Below are 23,971 nucleotides of genomic sequence, written 5' to 3'. Positions count from 1 at the left end.
GAAGGAAAAAGGCATCATACGGTCTAGGAGTTAACTCAGAAGGCCACTTATGGTATGAAATAAAATGACGTAGCTGCAAAAATTTAAAAAAGTCCCCAGCTGGTATGTCGTACTTGGACCTAATGAACTCAAATGTGCCTAGGGAACCCTGGGGTGAGACATCACCCAAACATGTAACCCCACTATCGATCCAATTTGAGAAGGAAGTATGCGGGAGGAGAAGAGATAAAACAGAGAACGGAGTAGACTGGAAGGAGACAAGAGATAGCAACTTAGAGGACAGAATGAAGAGCCACATATGCAGAGAAGCGGAGATTGTGGGACTAAGAGTGTCCACAGTCTTACGTGTAATCGCCACTGACCACAAGAGGCATCGAAGAGAGGGCACACCCACAATCTCTCTTTCCATAGCCACCCAACGGGCATCTGAATCCCCCCTCCACCACTGCTGCAAGTAGACCAAATGAGCCGCTCTATAATAGTTAAGCAGATCTGGACATCCCAAGCCCCCCATATGTGTAGGTAGAAACAGTAATCTAGCTGAAACTCTCGCCCTAGCCCCCTGCCAGATGAACCTCATCAGAAGGGATTGAAGTCTCTTAATAGAGGAGAGGGGGAACCTGACAGGTAAAGTGCGAAATAGATAAAGGATAGAAGGCAAGAGGAACATCTTGGCCACAGCAATGCGGCCGCACCAGGAAAGAGGAAAGCGAGAATATGCTTTAGTGTCTCGGGCCAGCTGTGTGGAAAGGGAGGAGAGGTTAGAGGAGACCAAGTCAGAAGGAGAGGGAGTGAGAAAGATACCCAGATAGGTAATACCAGTAGAAGCCCAATGAAAAGAGAACCGTTGGGAGAGGGACAGAATAGAAGGTGCACTCAGCTGAAGAGGGAGAACAGTCGATTTCGACACATTAAGCTTGTACATGCTAGCAGCACCAAAGTTGGCTATGAGGGACATTACATGGGGTAAAGAGGAGGAAGGATGAGTCAGTGCGATCAGGACGTCATCGGCGAAGAGACTTATTTTGTGGGTATCAGACCCCACCTCAACACCCGGGATTAAAGGATGGCATCGGACATGTTCGGCAAATGGTTCCATCACAAGGGTGAATAAAACAGGAGAGAGGGGACACCCCTGTCGGGTGCCGTTAGTGATGGCAAACGGGGAGGACAGGGCGCCCGACGTAAAAACCCTCGCGGATGGCGATGAATAGAGGGCCATGATTGCCGCAATAGCAGGACAGGGGAAGCCAAATTTGGACAGTACAGCTCTCAAGTATCCCCAGTGGACCCGGTCGAACGCCTTCTCCGCGTCCAAAGAGAGGAGCAGAGAAGGCGCCCGACCGCGGTGAGCAGCTGCTAAGATATTCAGCACCCTCCTAGTGCCATCCGAGGCCTGCCATCCCTTCACAAAGCCGACCTGGTCAGCATGCACCAGAGACGGAAGGATGTTAGCTATGCGCATCGCCCACAATTTGGAGTATAATTTAAGATCCGTATTGAGGAGCGAGATTGGGCGAAAATTAGCAGGTTCAGTGGGAGACTTTCCGGGTTTAGGGAGTGTCACTATTGTGGCGTCTAACATTTCTGACGGGATCGATCCCGTAGAAGCTATAAAATTAAAGACAGTGGTGAGGTGGGGAGCAATAATTGGGCCATGCGTTTTATAAAGCTCGTTAATCAATCCATCAGGGCCCGGAGCCTTGGCACCCTTCAACGTCCCGATCGCACCAAGCACCTCCGGAAGAGTGAAGGGGAGAGACAAAGCGGACAGATCAGAATCAGTGAGGGAGGGCAAGGAGATTGAGTCAAGAAAAGAAGTGATAGAAGTAGGGGTAGGAAGGCAGTTGGGTTCAGAAGTGGAAAGATTGTACAGCGTGGTGTAGTAAGAAGCAAAGGCATCAGAGATGCCCTGAGGATCAAACACCCTGGTGCCCGTAGGCAATTGTAGATAGGCTATACGGCTTCTCGCCTCCTGTACCTTAACCTGTCTAGCGAGGACCCTGCCTGGCTTGTTGGCACACCAATAAGAATTAAGTTTAAGGCGGCGCAGCGCCAAATCATACTTGTATAAATCCAACTTGTGTAGTTTACCAGTCAGGACTGATATACGTGCAGTGAGGTCAGGAGTAGAAGCTAACTTATTTTTCCTATGTAGATCTGCAAGCTCCAATTGTATAGACAATCATTTTTCCCTTGTCTGACGTCTGTGGTGGGCCGCTTGGCTTAAAAGAGACCCTCTAATTGTGGCCTTGAATGCACACCACATCGTGGCGGCATTGGACACCGACCCAATATTAGTAGCAAAAAAAGATGATACATCCTCGGCTAGGCGGGGCTTGTATGTGGGATGAGAAATGACAAATGGGCTAGCACGCCACAAGGAGGCACGCGGGGAGGAGAACGTCTCCTGTAGAGTAATTGAAATAGGGGCGAGGTCGGACCAGGATAAAGCGTGAATATGCGATTTGGAGATTGAGTTGAGAAGCGGTCGACTAATGAGGAAAAAATCTATTCTGGTATAGACCAAATGGGGATGGGAGAAATAAGTAAAGTCCCGGCTACTAGGGTGCTGTATCCGCCATATATCAAATAAAGCTTCACGGGACAGGGTATTAAAAATGGGAGTGGGTTCAGGATGAGGGACAAGGGAAGTGGAGTCCATTGACGGCCAAAGGGCAGCGTTAAAGTCGCCCACCACAATTAGACGAGACGCAGGGTTGGAGCTTGCAACTCTGTTCAATACGTGCCGGACAAAAGCATGTTGTTGTCTATTGGGAGCGTACACGACCACAAGGGTGTGCGGCACCAAATTAAGGGAACAATGCACAATAAGATATCTGCCACCGCTATCCGCCACCACCTCCACGTCAGAAACAGCAATAGTATTTTTAATGGCCAGGGCTACCCCCCTTTTCTTCTGCGCCTCATGGGCGAAATAAATGTGCGGGAAGCGCTTATTATGTAACCTCACGGAATCCAATTCCGACAGGTGTGTCTCCTGGAGGCACAGTATGTCGGCACCCAACCTATTCGACTCTGCCCAAAGTAATGAACGTTTAAAGGGGGAGTTCAGACCTCTAACATTGAGGGAAACAATTTGAATGACCATTACAGAGGTGGAGAAGCGGACCGCGGTGGCAGCTGATTAACCGTCAATAGTACAGTGATGCAAACATAGTGACAGTCAGAGAGCTTATACATCATTTGCAGTGCAGGTGTACCTAATGGAGAACACATACAGAAATAAATAACAATAGGGTAGAACTGGGGAAAAATAAAAAAAGAACAAGTAATAGCAGGTAACCATAGTGACCCCTGAAGAGGGCCAGCATCGGGGAGGTATGGAGAGAGAAACAAAACCATACCTAGTTAAACATGTGCCTATCCGGCATTCAAAATGACATCCTTATAGAAATTAACATAACATCACTTGGTTTTACGTTTACCATAATGGACCACCGACCAGTCATCTGAGACCTTTTGTAAAGGGAGATTGGAACCGGGAGAGCCCCTCTCGGTCGGCTCAGGGGGAGAAAGATTCCAGGCACGGCAGCACTCAAGAAGCGCCTCCGGGGTGGATACCACATGCTTAGAACCACCATAGGTAACGATAATCATCGTGGGGAAACCCCATTTGTAGGGTACACCATGGGCCCGGAGAAGGGAAGTGCCTGCCGCGTATTCCCGGCGCTTCGCCAAGGTGGTGGCAGACAGATCCGCAAAAACAGCCAGCCTGGAAAATCTCTCCGGCAGGTTGATAGGGGTGTGGGCAGCCAGCATCAGGCGCTCCTTAACGTGGAAAAAATGCACCCTCATGATAACATCCCTGAGGGAGGTTGCAGGAATCGACTTCGGCTTGGGGAGACGATGAACCCTGTCCAGGAGTAAGTCCTGTGCTGAGGCAGATGGAAGGAGGGCAGCAAAAAAGTCAGTGACAAAGCCAGCAAGATCTTCAGCTTTAACCTCTTCAGGAATCCCCTTATACGGAGGTTATTCCTGCGGGAACGATCCTCCATGTCAGCAAGTTTGGCCTTTAGGGCCGTCACCTCATCCTCCAGGGCAGTAACGCTGTCCACCACCAAGTTGTGTGCAGAAGTCAGCTCACCCATCTTGTTCTCCACATGAGCAGTTCGGGTCCCGAGCGCCTGGAGTTCTTGGTGAATGCTGTTCACTGCTGAGCGTATCTCGCTGCGTATGGTGGCTGAGAGGTCAGCAGCAACTGCCAGCAAGGCCGCCTCCGTCAAGGCGGGAGAGGCACTCCCGGGGACCAGCCCGCTTCGAGCCCTAGAGTGCGGTGAGGGAGCGGCCGTGGCCAGCGTTGAGGAGGCCGGAGGTATCTGCGGAGACAAATCCGACGGTCCGGAGCCGCTCGACAGCTGAGGAGACTGACCTCCCGGTGAAGCAGACCCGCTGGAAGCAGGAGAGTTAGGGTGGCTGCTAGCTTCAAGCGCCCCAGCAGCAGGCAGGCCGCCGGCGCCATCTTGGAAGTCCGCTGCTGGAAAGAACTGAGTGAGTTTTAACGGGCTTTTCTTGCTTTTTTTCGCCCGAGGCATCTCTCACCAGTCTCTGGAACAGATAGCCACGCAAGTGTAAGAGGTATATGTAGGATGTAGCCGGTTTGTGCCGCTATAGAGCCGGAGACAGACGGAGCTCACTTATCTAGCGTCCTCCGCCATGCGCGTCCAGGCCACGCCCCCCCTATAACTTTTTTTATTTTTCCACGTACGGGGTGGTATGGGGGCTAATTTTTAGCGCCGTGATCTGAAGTTTTTATCGGTATCATTTTTGTTTTCATCTATTTCATGGTATAAAAAGTGACCAAAAAGACGCTATTTGGGACTTTTGAATTTTTTTGCGTGTACACCATTGACCGTGCGGTTTAACTAACAATATATTTTTATAGCTCGGACATTTACGCACGCGGCGATAGCACAAATGTTTATTTTTACTTACACAGTTGTTTTTTTTTTTTTATGGCAAAGGGGGGGGGGGGTGATTCAAACTTACAGTGGGGATCAAAAATTTGGGCAACCCAGGTAAAAATTTGTATTAATATGCATAAAGAAGATGGAAAAATCTCCAAAAGGCATCAAATTACAGATTAGACATTCTTATAATGTGTCAACAAAAGTTAGATTTTATTTCCATCATTTACACTTTCAAAATAACAGAAAACAAAAAATGGTGTCTGCTAAAGTTTGGTCACCCTGCAGAGTTAATATCTTGTACTGTCCCCTTTGGCAAGTATCACAGCTTGTAAATGCTTTTTGTAGCCAGCCAAGAGTCTTTCAATTCTTGTTTGAGGTATCTTTGCCCATTCTTCCTTACAAAAGTCTTCCAGTTCTTTGAGATTTCTGGGCTGTCTGTCACGCACTGCTCTTTTACGGTCTATCCATAGATTTTCAATTATGTTGAGGTCAGGAGATTGTGAAGGCCATGGCAAAACCTTCAGTTTAAGTCTCTTGATGTAATCCCCCGTGGATTTCGAGGTAAGTTTAGGATTATTATCCATTTGTAGAAGCCATCCTCTCTTTAACTTCTGCTTTTTCACAGATGGCATCAAGTTAGCATCCAAAATTTGCTGAAATTTTATTGAATCCATTTTCCTTATACTCATGAGATGTTCCCTCTGCCACTGGCTGCAATACAACCCCAAAGCATGATTGATCCACCCCCATGCTTAACAGTTGGACAGAGTTTCTTTTCATTAAATTCTGTTCCCCTTCTTCTGCAAACATACCTTTGCTCATTCCGGCCAAAAAGTTAAGTTTTAACCTCATCGGTCCACAGAACTTTTTTCCAAAATGCATCAGGCTTTCATTTGCAAGTTCAAACGCTGATTTTTGTGGTGAGGACATAGAAGAGGTTTTCTTCTGATGACTCTTCCATGAAGACTATATTTATATCTCTTTATAATGGAATAGTGTACCACAACTCCAGTGTCTGCCAGATCTTTCTGGAGGGATTGTGCAATCAAACGTGGGTTTTGAATTGTTTTTCTGCGAGCTGTTGTGTCTGATATATTCCTTGGTCTTCCACATCTTGCTTTAACTTCCACTGTTCCTGATGACTGCCATTTCTTAATTACATTCAGAACAGAGGATATGGACATCTGAAAATGTTTTGCTATCTTCTTATTGCCTTCTCCAGCTTTGTGAGCGTCAACTATTTTCAGTTTCAGATTTCTAGACAACTGCTTAGAAGAACCCATGGGGGGAGATTTATCAAAACCTGTGCAAAGAAAAGTTGCCCAGTTGCCCATAGCAACCAATCCGATTGCTTCTTTCATTTTGCAGAGGCCCTGTTAAAAATGAAAGATGTGAGCTGATTGGTTGCTATGGGCAACTGGGCATTTTTTCCTCTGGGCAAGTTTTGATAAATCTCCCCCATGGTGCTGATTGTTGGGGCAAGGTCAGATGAGTCTGGGAATTTAAAACCTTTGAGATTGACATCACCTGGTCTTCCCAGATGATGATCGAGAACAATCCATGACACTGGCAGGTCTCAGCTTTGCAAAGGGGGCAGTGCATGCTATAAATTCTGCAGGGTGCACAAACTTTTGCAGATGCCATTTTTTGTTTTCTATTATTTTGAAAGTGTAAATGATGGAAATAAATTCTAACTTTTGTTGACATTATAAGAATGTCTAATCTGTAATTTGATGCCTTTTGGGGATTTTTCCATCTTTCCTTTGCTTCTTTATGCACATTAATACAAATTTTTACCTCGGGGGCCTAAACTTTTGATCCCCACTATTAGGAAAGGGGTTACATCATCTTTATTAACTCCCCCCCCCTTTTTTTTGCAACGTTATAGCCCCCATAGGGGACTATAACATGCAGTACATTGATTCAATACACTGAACAATGCCTTTGCATTGGATTTCAGGCTTGGAGCAATCAATTGCCCATTGGACGTAAGGCACCCTCCTGCTGCATCCTAGCTGATCGGGACATCGCAATTTTACCGCGATGGTCCCGATCAGCCCGACTGAGCAGCCAGGAAGCTTTCACTTTCGACCCGGAGATCAACTTTGATCGCCGCGTTTAAAGAGTTAATGCCGGACATCTGCCGGAACAGAGATGTCTGGCATTAGCCACAGGTCCTGGCTGCTGATAGCAGCCGGGACCATGCGGGTATGATGTGAGCTCAGCTCGTGAGCTCGCTTCATAACCCTCCCGTGCTGCAGCGGCATATAAACCTGGTGTTTTGCGGCAAGGGGTTAAAGACTTTTTATACTTTATGAAAAGTGAGTTGTAAATTTTGAAAAAAATATATAATAGAATTTAAATAAACAATTTTGATCCATAAAAGCCAGGTAAGAAGTCCACAAAGGTAACTCTTGTCACTACATTCTCATGGCATGTAGGACATTTCCAAAAGAATCTGCATGTCATACTGAATAACAGTATTATTTCACTAACCCAGCACATACCCTTTGCGTGTTACAGCAAGGCAAATAGTTCTACACCCCTATTGAGGCTCTCTGTAGCCCAGAAATAGCCGTTTTTAATAGCAATTCACCGCAAATAAATTCAAACCAAACAAAATTTTTTCAGAACATTTGGCAAATTGTCCGAATCGAATTTTTCAAAAAATGTGCTCATCTCTAATTACAACAGCAAGACAGTTAGGGTATTTTCACATGGCAGAATTTCTGCACATCCGCACCTATTCCTTGTCTGCATTCATTTGGGTCGTTTCTGGTTTGTGCGAATTTCGTGCGGCTTATGCATGCTGAAATTCTGAAGTGTGAATGGAAGTGCGAAATCCCATTGAAGTCTATTGTGCTTCAATTTGATGTGGAATCCGTGCGGAATTCTACCGTGTGCATATACCCTTACTGGGGCATTTCTGTTAAGGTTGTTGAAACTGGTATTCTCCCATGGGATAATGGGTGGGATGCTTGGGACTTCCTTATAGAGTCATTGCCGTAAATGTTAGCACCCCTGAAATTTTTCAAGAAAGTAAAGTATTTCTCACAGAAAAGGATTGCAGTAACACATGTTTTGCTATACAAATGTTTATTCCCTTTGTGTGTATTGGAACTAAACCAAAAAAGGGAAGAAAAAAAGATAATTGGACATAATGTCACACCAAACTTCAAAAATGGTCTGGACAAAATTATTGGCACCCTTTCAAAATTGTTTAACCTCTTAAGGACCCAGGGCGTATGGATACGCCCTCACACCCTGGGCCTTAAGGACCCAGGGCGTACTAGTACGCCCTGGCGTTTTCCAGTCTCTGCCACGCGCCGGGCAGAGATCGTAACCGGATGCCTGCTGAAATCCTTCAGCAGGCATCCAGGGCAAACGCCGAGGGCGGCCATGTAGGCCCCCCATGTCGGCGATCGCCACAAATCGCAAGGGAAATCGCCCTTGCGATCTGCGGCGATACCGGGCTGATCGGGTCTCTGGGACCCGACCGCCCGGTAATTTCGCATGATCCCGGCTGTCACAGACAGCCAGGACCATGCTGAAGACTAGGAGCGAGGTGGCAAGCCTGCCACCTCCTCCGATCCCCATGCGATCTGTCGGTTAGTTAACCGACCAATCGCAGGGGGGGGGGGGGGGCGGTTACTTCCTCCCGTCCTGCCCGGCCCCTGAAAGTCCGGAGAGGACGGGAGGAAGACCGGAGGACACGGCGGGGGACGGGGGAGTGCTGGGGACCGGCCCCGGTACTTACCTCGTCCCTGAAGACCCGGATCCCGGCGAGGAAGATGGTGGCGGCGGCGACAGGTGAGTAGATCTTCAGCCGCGGTCGGGCCCTTTACAGCAATGCACGTCGCCGTAAAGCGACATGCATTGCTGTATTGGGACCCTGTAAACTACAACTCCCAGCATGCCCAGACAGCCCTTGGCGTCTGGGCATGCTGTGAGTTGCAGTTTTGCAACATCTGGAGGTCCACAGTTTGGAGACCACTGTGCCCTTCCAGATGTTGAAAAACTACACATCCTCAGCATGCCCTTACTGTCCAGGCATGCTGGGAGTTGTAGTTCTGTAACATCTGGAAGGGCACAGATTGAGAACCACTGTATTAGTGGTCTGCAAACTGTAGTCCTCCAGATGTTGCAAAACTACAACTCCAAGCATGCTGGGAGTTGTAGTTCGGCAACATCTGGCTCTAAAGATGTTGCCGAACTACTACTCCCAGCATGTTTGAGAATGCTGAGAGTTGTGGTTTTGCAACAACTGGTGGCACACTGGTTGGGAAACATTGTCTGTTTCCTAACTCAGTGTTTCCCAACCCGTGTGCCTCCAGCTGTTGCAAAACTATAACTACCAGCATGCACTGATAGACTGTGCATGCTGGGAGTTGTAGTTTTGCAACAGCTGGAGGTCCCCCCCTGTGAATGTACAGGGTACTTTCACATGGGCAGGGGCTTACAGTGAGTATCGGGCTGCAAGTTTGCGATGCAGCAAATTTTGCACGGCAGCTCAAACTCGCTGTAACCCCCCGCCCATGTGACTGTACCCTAAAAACACTACACTACACTACCACAAAATAAAATAAAAAGTAAAAAACACTACATATACACATACCTCTACACAGCCCCCCTCCCCAATAAAAATGAAAAACGTCTGGTACGCCACTGTTTCCAAAATGGAGCCTCCAGCTGTTGCAAAACAACAACTCCCAGTATTGCTGGACAGCCGTTGACTGTCCAAGCATGCTGGGAGTTTTGCAACAGCTGGAGGCACCCTGTTTGGGAATCACTGGCGTAGAATACCCCTATGTCCACCCCTATGCAAATCCCTAATTTAGGCCTCAAATGCGCATGGCGCTCTCACTTTGGAGCCCTGTCGTATTTCAAGGCAACAGTATAGGGTCACATATGGGGTATCGCCGTACTCGGGAGAAATTGCCTAACAAATTTTGGGGGGATTTTTCTTCTTTCACCCCTTATGAAAATGTGAAGTTGTGGTCTACACCAGCATGTTAGTGTAAAAAAATAAATTTTTTACACTAACATGCTGGTGTTGCCCTATACTTTTCATTTTGACAAGAGGTAAAAGGGAAAAAAGCCCCCAAAATTTGTAATGCAATTTCTCCCGACTACGGAGATACCCCATATGTGGGCGCAAAGTGCTCTGGGGGCGCACAACAAGGCCCAGAAGGGAGAGTGTGCCATGTACATTTGAGGTGATTTGCACAGGGGTGGCTGATTGTTACAGCGGTTTTGACAAACGCAAAAAAAACTAAACCCCACATGTGACCCCATTTCGGAAACTACACCCCTCACGGAATGTAATGAGGGGTCCAGTGAGAATTTACCCCCCACTGGTGTCTGACAGATCTTTGGAACAGTGGGCTGTGCAAATTAAAAATGTTGTACGGACCACTGTTCCAAAGATCTGACAGACACCAGTGGGGGTAAATGCTCACTGTACCCCTTGTTACGTTCCTCAAGGGGTCTAGTTTCCAAAATGGTATGCCATGTGGGGGTTATTTTGCTGTCCTGGCACCATAGGGGCTTCCTAAATGCGAAGTGCCCCCCGAGCAAAATTTGCTCTCAAAAAGCCAAATATGACTCCTTCTCTTCTGAGCATTGTAGTTCGCTCGTAGTGCACTTCAGGTCAACTTATGGGGTACCTCCATACTCAGAAGAGATGGGGTTACAAATTTTTGCTATTAACCCTTGCAAAAATGTGAAATTTGGGGGGAAACACCCATTTTAATGAAATATTTTTTTTTTTTACGTATGCAAAAGTCGTGAAACCCGTGTGGGGTATTAAGGCTCACTTAATTCCTTGTTACGTTCCTCAAGGGGTCTAGTTTCCAAAATAGTATGCCATGTGGGTTTTTTATTGCTGTCCTGGCACCATAGGGGCTTCCTATATGGGACATGCCCCCGATCAAAATTTGCTCTCAAAAAGCCAAATATGACTCCTTCTCTTCTGAGCATTGTAGTTCGCGCGCAGTGCACTTCAGGTCAACTTATGGGGTACCTCCATACTCAGAAGAGATGGGGTTACAAATTTTGGGGGGTATTTTCTGCTATTAACCCTTGCAAAAATGAGAAATTTGGGGGGAATCACACATTTTAGTGAAATTTTATTTTATTTTTTTACATATGCAAAAGTCGTGAAACACATGTGGGGTATTAAGGCTCACTTTATTCCTTGTTACGTTCCTCAAGGGGTCTTGTTTCCAAAATGGTATGGTATGTGGTTTTTTTTGTTGCTGTTCTGGCACCATAGGGGCTTCCTAAATGCAACATGCCCCCCAAAAACCATTTCAGAAAAATGTACTCTCCAAAATCCCCTTGTCACTCCTTCGGTTCTGAGCCCTCTACTGCGCCCGCCGAACACTTTACATAGACATATGAGGTATGTGCTTACTCGAGAGAAATTGGGCTACAAATATAAGTATACATTTTCTCCTTTTACCCCTCGTAAAAATTCAAAAATTGGGTCTACAAGAACATGCGAGTGTAAAAAATGAAGATTGTGAATTTTCTGCTTCACTTTCCTGCTATTCCTGTGAAACACCTAAAGGGTTAAAAGGCTGACCGAATATCATTTTGTATACTTTGGGGGGTGCAGTTTTTATAATGGGGTCATTTGTGGGGTATTTCTAAGATGAAGACCCTTCAAATCCACTTCAAACCTGAACTGGTCCCTGAAAAATAGTGAGTTTGGAAATTTTGTGAAAAATTGGAAAATTGCTGCTGAACTTTGAAGCCCTCTGGTGTCTTCCAAAAGTAAAAACTCATCAATTTTATGATGCAAACATAAAGTAGACATATTGTATATGTGAAAAAAAAATTAAAATATTTTGAATATCAATTTTCCTTGCAAACAGAGAGCTTCAAAGTTAGAAAAATGCAAAATTTACAAATTTTTCATACAATTTTCAAATTTTTCACCAAGAAAGGATGCAAGTTACAATTTTTTTACCATTATGTTAAAGTAGAATATGTCACGAAAAAACAATCTCGGAATCAGATTGATAACTAAAAGCATTCCAGAGTTATTAATGTTTAAAGTGACAGTGGTCAGATGTTCAAAAAATGGTCGGGTCCTAAGGTGTAAAATGGCTGGGTCCTTAAGAGGTTAAAAATAAGATTGTTTCAAGCATGTGATGCTCCTTAAAACTCACCTGGGGCAAGTAACAGGTGTAGGCAATATAAAAATCACACATGAAAGCAGATAAAAAGGAGAGAAGTTCACTTAGTCTTTGCATTGTGTGTCTGAGGACTTGAGAACCAAAATTGTGGAAAAATATTAACAATCTCAAGGTTACAAGTCTATCTCCAGACATCTTGATTTGCCTTTGTCCACAGTGTGCAACATTATCAAGAAGTTTGCAACCCATGGCACTGTGGGTAATCTCCTTGGGCATGCACGGAATAGAAAAATTGATGAAAGGTGTCAATGCAGGATAGTCCGTATGGTGGATAAGCAGCCCCAAACAAGTTCCAAAGATATTCAAGCTGTCCTGCAGGTTCAGGGAGCATCAGTGTCAGCGCAAACTATCCGTCGACATTTAAATGAAATGAAACGCTATGGCAAGAGACCCAGGAGGACCCCACTGCTGACAAAGAGAAATAAAAAAAAAAGACTACATTTTGCCAAAATGAAGTTGAGTAAGCCAAAATCCTTCTGGGAAAACATCTTGTGGACAGATGAGACCAAGAGAGATTTTTGGTAAAGCACATCATTCTACTGTCTACCAAAACGGAATGAGGCCTACAAAGAAAAGAACACAGTACCTACAGTGAAATATGGTGGAGATTCAATGATGTTTTGGGGTTGTTTTGCTGCCTCTGGAACTGGGTGCCTTGAATGTGTTCAAGGCATCATGAAATCTGAGGATTACCAACAGATTTTGGGTCGCACTGTACAGCCCAGTGTCAAAAAGTTGGGTTTGCATCCGAGATCATGGGTCTTCCAGCAGGACAATGACCCCAAACATACATCAAAAAGCACCCAGAAATGGATGGCAACAAAGCGCTGGAGAGTTGTGAAGTGGCCAACAATGAGTCCAGATGTAAATCCCACTGAACACCTTAAAACTGCTGTTGGGAAAAGGCGCCCTTCCAATAAGAGAGACCTGGAGTAGTTTGCAAAGGAAGAGTGGTCCAACATTCCGGCTGAGAGGTGTAAGAAGCTTACTGAAAGCGACTGATTTCATTTATTTTTTCCAAAGGGTGTGCAATCAAATATTAAGTTAAGGGTGCCAATAATTTTGTCCAGCCCATTTTTGGGGTTTGGTGTGACATTATGTCCAATTAGCTTTTTTTCCTCCCTTTTTTGGTTTAGTTCCAATACACAAAAAGGGAATAAACATGTGTATAGCAAAACATGTGTTACTGCAATCCTTTTCTGTGAGAAACACTTCATTTTCCACTCCAAATCATATTGGGTGGTTCAGTATTTGATATATAGCTTGTAGGTAGATGATGATTATGTCTATTTGACATTCTCTGGAGATGCATCTTTATGATTTAGTTAGGGGTTTTATTTATTTATTTATATTTAATTTGAATTTGGTTTAAGTAATAATACTGAACATGGGTATTGGTGGTGGATTGACTGCATGCACTAGATGGGGGTTATATATTCTTTGAGATATGGATCTAAATTATATATATGTATCACCAAAGTCTTTGAATATTACTATTGGTATCACTCTTATGATTTCACTTGCATATGGTTATAATTTTTCTTACAAATCTCATTAATTGTAACGGGTCACGGCAGGTGGTGGATCCTCTGGGCGTGTGTGCATGATGATGTGAGCCATGCCAGGGAGCAGAGTCTAAGGTTCTGCTGGTTTTCACCAGAGCCCACCGCATCAGTCGGCACACAGGTTGCTACCCCTGGCACGACTCGTCCACACAGGTTGCTGATATGTGGCAGCGCCGGAGCCAGAAGAAGCGCGGGCCCCGGGAACAGGTAATTATAACACCGGGGATGGGGGGAGGCGATGGGGCAGCTGTGGTGTTTGCTGAGGATTGTGTATAGAAGCGAAGTGGGGACCAGATAACGCTATATGTCTGCTCCCCACTTCGCTTCTATACACATATGCCTCTGAAGCGCTATGATTGACAAGCGGAGAATTATCAGAGCATCGGACAGCGGCTTCCCGGAGATATGCTCTGCTAAGAAAATGCTTGTCCTTGATAGCGCTTGAGACATATGTATATACATGCGCCGGGAGCTTATGTATGCGCTGTGTGGGGGGCATATATACTGTATATACATGCGCTGCTGGGGGCATATGTTTGCGCTGTGCGGGGGGCATATATATATATATATATATATATATATATATATATATATATATATATACATGCGCTGCTGGGGCCATATGATTGCGCTGTGCCAGGGGCATATTTACTGTATATACATGCGCTGCTGGGGGCATATGTTTGCGCTGTGTGGGGGGCATATATATATATATATATATATATCTTAACATAAAAAACTACTTTGTACAAACGTGAACATGTTTTTTTACAACAGCTTGCAGCTGTCAGGAAAAAAAAAAAGGAAAATTGGTAAATCTGTGTGAAAGTAAGGTTTTGGTCGGGAAACGCCCTTATTTCGGCTTTTCAGCAAGCCGAGTCGGGTGGTTCGGCAATTAGTGTCGCAACCACCCGACAAATTCTGTCGATTTGGTGATAGTAAATGAGGGCCATTATGCATAGAGCCCAGTAATATGTCATTTATAGGGCCCCGTTCATTCATTTATGGATTTGTTTTTAGTATAATAGCGTGTCAAGCCTCGCTTGGATTGGTTTTCAGTATATGTGTTAAGCCTCGCTTTCATCCCCTGACTGACACTAAGGCCCTGCCCTTATGTATAGAGCCTCGTTATCACCTCCGTATGAATGAAGCCTCGTTTTCACCCCTGCATTGAGACTAGTACGTTATACATAGAGCCTCCTTTTCATCCCTTACATTGTGCATATTTCACGCTTATCACATGACATTCTCAGCTTCCGGTTGTCTGTTTCTGGTCGAGTGGGCAACACAATGCCACATGAGATAGATGGTGATGTATTATACACAGGTCATTTTACATGTGTTTTTCTTGATTACCAAGATATATAATCGGGACACAGAGAGGAACAGATTACTCCTGAGGAAGCCTCCATAGCTGGAGGCGGAATGCGTGGGGTCTGCTTTCCCTGTGCCTGGATGTAGGAAGTCCAGGCATTTAAACAGAGACGACTTGAGATTCAAAGGCATCCCTCATAGCATATGCACCTTTGCATGCTAGCAGCACACAGCACTTTATATGTTACTAGTTGATATTTATTATGATCTGCATATTTACCGTATTTATCGGGGTATAACACGCACCTTTTAGGCTAAAATTTTTAGCCTAAAGTCTGTGTGCATGTTATATGCCGATACACCCCCAGGGAAAGGCAGGGGGAGAGAGGCCGTCGCTGCCCGCTTCTCTCCCCCTGCCTTTCCTGGGGTCTACAGCGCTGCTGTCGGCCCTTTTCACCCCCTGGTTATCGGCGCCGCTGCCCGTTCTGTCCCCCTGACTATTGGTGCCGGCAGCCAGGGGGAGAGAAGGGGCAGCGGCACCCATTGCCGGCGCCGCTGCCCCGTTGCCTCCCCCCATCCCCGGTGGCATAATTACCTGAGTCGGGTCCGCGCTGCTCCAGGCCTCCGTCGTGCGTCCCCGGCGTCATTGCTATGCGCTGAACGGCGCGGCGCATGACGTCAGAGCGCCAGGCCGTGCATAGCAACGACGCTGGGGACGCACGACGGAGGCCTGGAGCAGCGCAGACCCGACTCAGGTAATTATGCCACCGGGGATGGGGGGAGGCAACGGGGCAGCGGCGCCGGCAATGGGTGCCGCTGCCCCTTCTCTCCCCCTGGCTGTCGATAGCCAGGGGGTGAAAAGGGCCGACAGCAGCGCTCTAGACCCCAGGAAAGGCAGGGGGAGAGAAGCGGGCAGCGACGGCCTCTCTCCCCCTGCCTTTCCTGGGGGTATATCGGAGTATACATGCGCACACACGCACCCTCATTTTATCATGGATATTTGGCTAAAAAACTTTTTTTACCCAAATATCCTTGGTAAAATGAGGGTACGTGTTATAGGCCGGTGCGTGGTATACCCCGATAAATACGGTACATATTATGGTGCATATGAAATGTTATTTTTAGAGTGATTTATTGTGATCATGAGGGAGCAGTTGTTATACACAATATATTAGGATTGTTGTTTGACCATTATCTTCATGTAGGTGCAGTTTGTTCTATATACTGCAGTGTCTCTGTTTGCTACATGCCGTCTGCATTTTGGCCTGAACAGCATTCATTTTCTTTGGGTTACTATACCCAGGATGGGATGGGCGTTGTAAGATTACATTCTGTATATTGTATTTTAAATGGTTTAAAATGTCTGTGTACTCTCCTTTTTTATGTCTAGATATGTCAATAAAGATACTTCATATATACATATGGTCTAATATCTATGGTGTGCATCCCTTTATAGTTGCTAGCTTGTCCTTTTTTCATTGTATTTCATATGAATAAATGATGTAAATGTGTTTGTGGGGACTACAATCATATGCCTCCAGCTGTTGCAAAACTACAACTTCCAGCATGCCTGCACAGCCAAATGATGTGTGGGCATGCTGGAAGTTATAGTTTTGCAACAGTAGGAGGAACACAGCCTGCAGCAACACTGCTGTAAGTCTGAGTTTTACCAACCATGTGCCTCCAGCTGTTGCAAAACTACAACTCACACAGTAAGAACACAGTGTGTGTGTGTGTGTGTGTGTAACATGAAACCAGAAAGGAAAGGGTTACAGATGCTCACTCCCAGTGACTGAGGAGAATGAGGGAAGGGGAGTGGTTATCACCTGAGGTGAAGAAAGGGACCCGCCCCCCTGCTTCTGGTTGACAACATTAAGGTAATTCAGAAATAAAGCTAATTCTGAGAGAACTATAGGTCATAGACACATAAAAATGGTATGTACATGATCAGGATGAGATACCAAGCAACATATAACAGTTTTGTTTTTTTTGGGTGATCTGACAGGTACGCTTTAATTGTTTTCTTTAAGTGTCATCTTTATGCACCAAACAAGTTTTATCCTGATCTCCTTGGCTAATGTAGATAGTTTTTTTTATCACAAAAAATCACTTTTATTCATTTCTAAACACTCTATGATAACTTTTTGGATGGCATGCTACATGATTAAAAAAATGAAGCTACATCAGACAAAAAATGGAGCTTTATCATACAAAAAATGAACCCCCGTGATTTTCGGGCCAGCAGTGGCAGTGTCCGGAACATGGTAGCTTGCAGCTTCCACTTTCGTGATGTCACGCCACGCCCCCTACATTCATGGCTATGGGAGGGGGCGTAACGGCTAGTACATAGCTGTCATGCCTCCTCCCATAGACGTCAGCTTGCGCGCGAGTCATCGGGCACAGGGCTGATTTCGCTCTGTGCACCGAATGACAGGGATGCCGGTCCAGAGATCGTGGGGGTCCCCAGTGGCAGGACCTCCGCAATCTAACATCTTATCCCCTATCCAAAGGATAGGGGATAAGATGTTTCCAACAGAGTATCCCTTTAAGGCTCAAGGCCAGTTTCAATTTTGCGATTTTATTTTTTTTCCTTGCCTTCTAAAATTCTAAACTTTTTTTATTTTTCCATCCACAGGCTTGTTATTTTTCTGTGACCAATTGTACTTTGTAATGAAACCTTTTCTTTTGCTATAAAATGTACGATGCAACAAAAAAAAGAAAATATTATTTTGTGGGGAAATTGAACAAAAAAACTAAATTTTGCAACTTTTGGAGGATTTCATTTTTACGCAGTGCACTTTACAGTAAAATTCTATTATTGATTTTATGGGTCAACACGATTAAAAAAATACTTATATTTACATACCCATGTTTACATTGTATTGTACTTAAAGGAAAACTGTCAGCTTTCTGCCCCCACACTAACCAGCGGTACTGGCTGGTAGAGCAGGGAACGCTGATCAGTTTGGTCCTTACCGTGCCCGGATCCACCGCGCCGTTCCGGCGTAATCTTCTATTTTCAGAATATGCAAATGAGGTGCTAACTTGCACTGGCTGGGCTAACTGGCACTCTGACGTCAGTGCCGCTGGCCGCAGCGCCGACCAGCTCATCAATATTCCTCCCCTCTCTCTTCATTACAGAGTGGGGAGAAGAGGGAGAGGCGGAGGGAGGGGAGGAATATTGATGAGCTGGAAGGCGCTGCTGACAAAAATGCTGACGTCAGAGTGCCAGTTAGCACGACCGGTGCAAGTTAGCACCTCATTTGCATATTCCTAAAATAGAAGACCGGACCGCTGCAGCGCATCTGGGCACGGTTAAAACCAAACTGATCACCGTCCCCCACACTACCAGCCAGTACTGCTGGTTAATGCGGGGGGAGAAAGCTGACAGTTTTCCTTTAAACATGCATTGTTTTGTTCAATATTTGTAAGTTGCATTTGTTGTGAATTAGAAAACAAAATAGTGACAGGTTCCTTTTAAAGCACATCTGCAAGTGCTGTAAATTTACAGCACAAGGCAAGCTTGGGTTAAAAGGAATTTATCATTTGTAGATTATATATTATATAAACCAGACTGAAATGGTAATATTTTTTTTACATTTTGGTGATGTTTATTATTTTATTTGACTATTCCTATATAAAAAAAAGAATAATGATTAGACTATACTGTCTTAACACATAAAGTGTATGGGATATTTGTGATGTGATTTTGTGAAAATCCCACAGGTGCATAGCAAAATGAATAAAATATATCTTCTAAAATGTAATAACATGTATGTAGTCTTATGTTATTACTCAGTAAAAGCAAAATGTATACTAGGGTTAGTGTATTTTTACTAACACTTTGACAAATTGTTGGTCTATTATAAATAAGTTAACATATTATTAGTATAAAAAATCATATACAAACACAATATCATCAAGTATCAAAAAAAAACATTATGAGCAGCCATATTACACAAATATCCAAAAAGGACTCAAAAAGGACAGACACCCCTAACCCTTAAAAACATACACCCCAAAACAATAACACCAGGGTCCCAAACCGCAATACCATCTGTGATTAGAGAGCATTATGCGAGATACCGTATATAAACAGCTCCATACGACCACAATAGGCGGTAATGCTAAAACCATATGCGGTATATCTCCAAAATAGAATAATTAAACTACATTACCTGCTCCTGGCATATTGCCAGCGGCCATCTGGGGACCCTGTGTATCCTCGACGGACGTCGTTTCATGGGCTAACCCACTTTGTCAGTGGGTTAGCCCACGAAACGACGTCCGTTGAGGATACACGGGGTCCCCAGATGGCCGCCGGCAATATGCTAGGAGCAGGTAATGCAGTTTAATTATTCTATTGTGGAGATAATCCGCATATGGTTTTAGCATTACCGCCTATTGTGGTCATATGGAGCTGTTCATATACGGTATCTCGCATAATGCTCTCTAATCACAGATGGTATTGCGGTTTGGGACCCTGGTGTTATTGTTTTGGGGTGTATGTTTTTAAGGTGTAGGAGTGTCTGTCCTTTTTGAGTCCTTTTTTGGATATTTCTGTAATATGGCTGCTAATAAATGTATTTATTTATTTTTTTGATACTTGATGATATTGTGTTTGTATATGATTTTCGATAGCAAGTGTAGGTTATATAGTTGCGGCAGTGGTTGCTATCTATAAATATTGGAGTATAATATTTACTTTTCCTTAGGAGAGTGTAGGTGAAACATATTATTAGTAGTAGTTTTAGTACAATCCTTGTATACTATTAAAGCAACCCTCCATATTTTTCTTATTAATGCTCCTTTGCCTCAATTAAACCAACCTGGTAAACTTAATAATAATTATGACCTTGCCATACCAGAGGCCAGCTTTCCATGCACCGAAATCCTAGTGCATGATTTTTACTTTCAAGTTTGGCAAGTTAGAGTCACATATTTTTTCACACAAGACTTCCATTTTTTACTTTAGTCCTACAACATACAAATATTTATGAATTTATGATTATTTTATACAAACCAGTGTACAGTAAATAGTTATCAGGACAGACTGAAATAAATTATTTTTAAATAGATTTGGGTCAATAATTGTGTGATTTATCAGTTACAGTACTTCTACAGTGTGTGTGCATGATATGGATATTGTGATTTATCCTGTCAGCAGTTCCTGCTAAAAAATATTTAGCACTTACCTGTGGCATCCCTGGAGGGTCGAGCCAGATTTGGTAGATGACATCGACAGACAAGCCTTGTCTATAAGAGAAGAGAATAGCAACTCAACATTTTGTGCAAATAATTGCAATACACGAATGCCATATGGTATTTGTTATAGGAGTTTTCTGACCTTTAAAAATGATGTCCACATTTTTTATTCAGAGTATGATTTATCATCTACTAATATACTGTCTGTAGCTGCAGTCACTTGACCATGCTTCAAGTCTTTTTCCCCAACTTGTTTAATGTATTCTGTAAAGTACTAAACATCACATATCCTGTCAACTTCCCTGCTGATATCCCCACTGCTACCTGGCTCTCTTCCTTCTTCCCACTCTCTGAAGGGGCATAACATGCTTTATATGTCAGGCAGTGGGTCACGCACTGAAAATCCATAGCAATCTATCAATAGCAGATCTGTGTTGTATGAGAAGACAGTAAAGAATAGGAATTCAGAAAGCTGTAAGGCAATAAGGCATTAACTATGAGAAGGAATGAGGTATCATGATTCGCGATTACACAAACTGCAAGCTGTGGCAGCATAAAAACAACTGAGTAGCACAAAACTGGGCAAGGTAATAATAATGAAACATACAGTAGCTTCAACTACTTATCAGCACAGCATCTGGTGAAGGTTCAGATTAAATATAGATGTGTGTGTATATATATATATATATATATATATATATATATATGTTTTCCAGCGGAGTACCCCTTTAAGGCCAAAATAAATGGGCTTGATTTTTAAAGGGGGACCAAGCCCATTTTGGCCTTAAAGGGGTACTCAGCTGGAAAAAAATGTTATTTTTTTTTTATCAACTAATGCCAGAACGTTAACTCCTTAACGACGCAGGACGTATATATTTACATCCTCCGCCTGCTCCCGCGATATGCTGCGGGGTCACCGCGTCATATGGGGTCGGTCCCAGCGGCTATCAACGGCCGGGACCCACGGCTAATACAGGACATCACCGATCGCGGTGATGCCCTGTATTAACCCTTCAGACGCGGCGATCAAAGCTGACTGCCACGTCTGAAGTGAAAGTGAAACTAACCCGGCTGCTCAGTCGGGCTGTTCGGGACCGCCGAGGTGAAATCGCGGCATCCCGAACAATTTACAGGACACCAGGAGGGCCCTTACCTGCCTCCTCGGTGTCCGATCGACGAATGACTGCTCCGTGCCTGAGATCCAGGCAGGAGCAGTCAAGCGCCGATAACACTGATCACAGGCGTGTTAATACACGCCAGTGATCAGCATGAGAGATCAGTGTGTTCAGTGTTATAGGTCCCTATGGGACCTATAACACTGCAAAAAAAAAAAGTAAAAAAAGTGCTGTTAAAGGTCATTTAACCCCTTCCCTAATAAAAGTTTGAATCACCCCCCTTTTCCCATAAAAAAATAAAACAGTGTAAATAAAAAAAAAATAAACATATGTGGTATCGCCGCGTGTGTAAATGTCCAAACTATAAAAATATATCATTAATTAAACCGCATGGTCAATGGCGTACGCACAAAAAAATTCCAAAGTCCAAAAAAGCGTATTTTGGGTCACTTTTTATACCATTAAAAAATGAATAAAAAGTGATCAAAAAGTCCGATCAAAACAAAAACTTCAGATCACGGCGCAAAAAATTAGCCCTCATACCACCCTGTACGTGGAAAAATAAAAAAGTTATAGGGGTCAGAAAATGACAATTTTAAACGTATAAATTTTCCTGCATGTAGTTATGATTTTTTCCAGAAGTGCGACAAAATCAGACCTATATAAGTAGGGTATCATTTTAACCGTATGGACCTACAGAATAATGATAAGGTGTCATTTTGACCAAAATATGCACTGCGTAGAAACGGAAGCCCCCAAAAGTAACAAAATGGCGTTTTTTCTTCGATTTTGTCGCACAATGATTTTTTTTCCATTTTGCCGTGAATTTTTGGGTAAAATGACTAATGTCACTGCAAAGTAGAATTGGTAATGCAAAAAATAAGCCATAATATGGATTTTTAGGTGGAAAATTGAAAGGGTTATGACTTTTAAAAGGTAAGGAGGAAAAAACGAAAGTGCAAAAACTGAAAAACCCTGAGTCCTTAAGGGGTTAAACAAATTTGTAAATAACTTATTTAAAAATCTTAATCCTTCAACTGCTGTATGCTCCACAGGAAGTTTGTTTCTTTTTTAATTTCCTTTCTATCTGACCACAGTGCTCTCTGCTGACATCTCTGTCCATGTCAGGAACTGTCCGGAGCAGGATAGGTTTCCTATGGGGATTTGCTCCCGCTCTGGACAGTACCTGACATAGACAGTACCAGTATGCCCTTGGTCCTTAAGGTGTTAAACTGCTTTTGGGCGAAACATTATTGTTCTCTAAGGCTAAGTTTCCACTTGTTTTTTTTTCTGGCAGTTTTTGGATAACTACCACTGCAGTTTTTGAGCCAAAGTCAGAAGTGGATCCATAAGGGAAGAGAAGTAGAAGTCCTTCCTTTATATGTCCTATTCCTTTTAAATACACTTCTGGCTTTGGCTCAAAAACTGCAGTGGCAGTGTCACGATTCGGCTGGCTGGAGGTGGATCCTCTGTGCCAGAGAGGGATTGGCGTGGACCGTGTTGGTGGACCGGTTCTAAGTTGCTACTGGTATTCACCAGAGCCCGCTGCAAAGCGGGATGGTCTTGCAGCGGCGGTAGCAACCAGGTCATATCCACCAGCAACGGCTCAACCTCTCTGACTGCTGAAGATAAGCGCGGTACAAGGGAGTAGACAAGAGCAAGGTCGGACGTAGCAGAAGGTCAGGGCAGGCAGCAAGGATCGTAGTCAGGGGCAACGTCAGGAGGTCTGGAACACAGGCTAGGAACACACAAGGAAACGCTTTCACTGGCACAATGGCAACAAGATCCGGCGAGGGAGTGCAGGGGAAGTGAGGTATAAGTAGGGAGTGCACAGGTGATAACACTGATTAGGCCTGCTGCGCCAATCAGTGGCGCAGTGGCCCTTTAAATTGCAGAGACCAGGCGCGCGCATGCCCTAAGGAGCGGGGCCGCGCGCGCCGGGACAAGACAGACGGGGAACGGGTCAGGTACGGGAGCCGGGATGCGCATCGCGAGCAGGCGCCTCCCGCATCGCGAATCGCATCCCGGCTGGGAGTGATATTGCAGCGCACCCGGTCAGCAGGTCTGACCGGGGCGCTGCGAATGAGAGGATGCCGCGAGCGCTCCGGGGAGGAGCGGGGACCCGGAGCGCTCGGCGTAACAGGCAGTATTCCAAAAACTGCCAGAAAAAAAACAAGTGGAAACTTAGCCTTATAAAAGCACACTAGAACATTTAAGATTATGTTGTAACCCAGCATATCTCTCTTTTGGAATCAAACCCATCTTCATTTTTATGTTGTAATTTTTCGTTTCTATCCACAGTATAAATCTAATGGTCCAAAGTCCTCAAAGTATTTGTCTATGATGACACACAAATTCTTCTTTGTACTCATGATATAGAAACAACATATTCATTTTTCGTTGACAATCTACCAACATAAACAGACATACAAATCATTACACAGAAGAACAATAGAATATGAACGGATAACAAACTATGCAATATGAGTAATAAAAACAAAATACAGTGTCATTGCCAGCATGATTTTACATTTGTTTTTATCTTTAAATCCCATCTATTTGTAGATAATTTGAAAACAATAAAACGAATATCAATTGCTCAGATACTGGCAGCAGTTACTCTGAACTGTAAATGAATG

At 44.3% G+C, this 23,971-nt stretch overlaps 1 protein-coding gene across 9 annotated transcripts in view; it reads right to left on the bottom strand.

Moving 5' to 3' along the window:
* Window positions 1–23,971, bottom strand: part of AOPEP (aminopeptidase O (putative)) — a 697,195-nt gene that overhangs the window by 160,589 nt on the left and 512,635 nt on the right. For all 9 annotated transcript variants that reach the window (XM_056524681.1, XM_056524688.1, XM_056524672.1 and 6 more), the window contains one exon: window positions 20,208–20,268. In XM_056524681.1, coding sequence (XP_056380656.1) covers window positions 20,208–20,268 — 61 coding nt within the window. The remainder of the gene's footprint in view (window positions 1–20,207; window positions 20,269–23,971) is intronic.

This window comes from Hyla sarda, chromosome 1, assembly GCF_029499605.1.
Source record: "Hyla sarda isolate aHylSar1 chromosome 1, aHylSar1.hap1, whole genome shotgun sequence".
Classification (NCBI taxonomy): Eukaryota; Metazoa; Chordata; class Amphibia; order Anura; family Hylidae; genus Hyla; species Hyla sarda.
The sequence above is the reverse complement of the archived record's forward strand: the minus strand, read 5'-3'. Positions and strand labels throughout refer to the sequence as shown.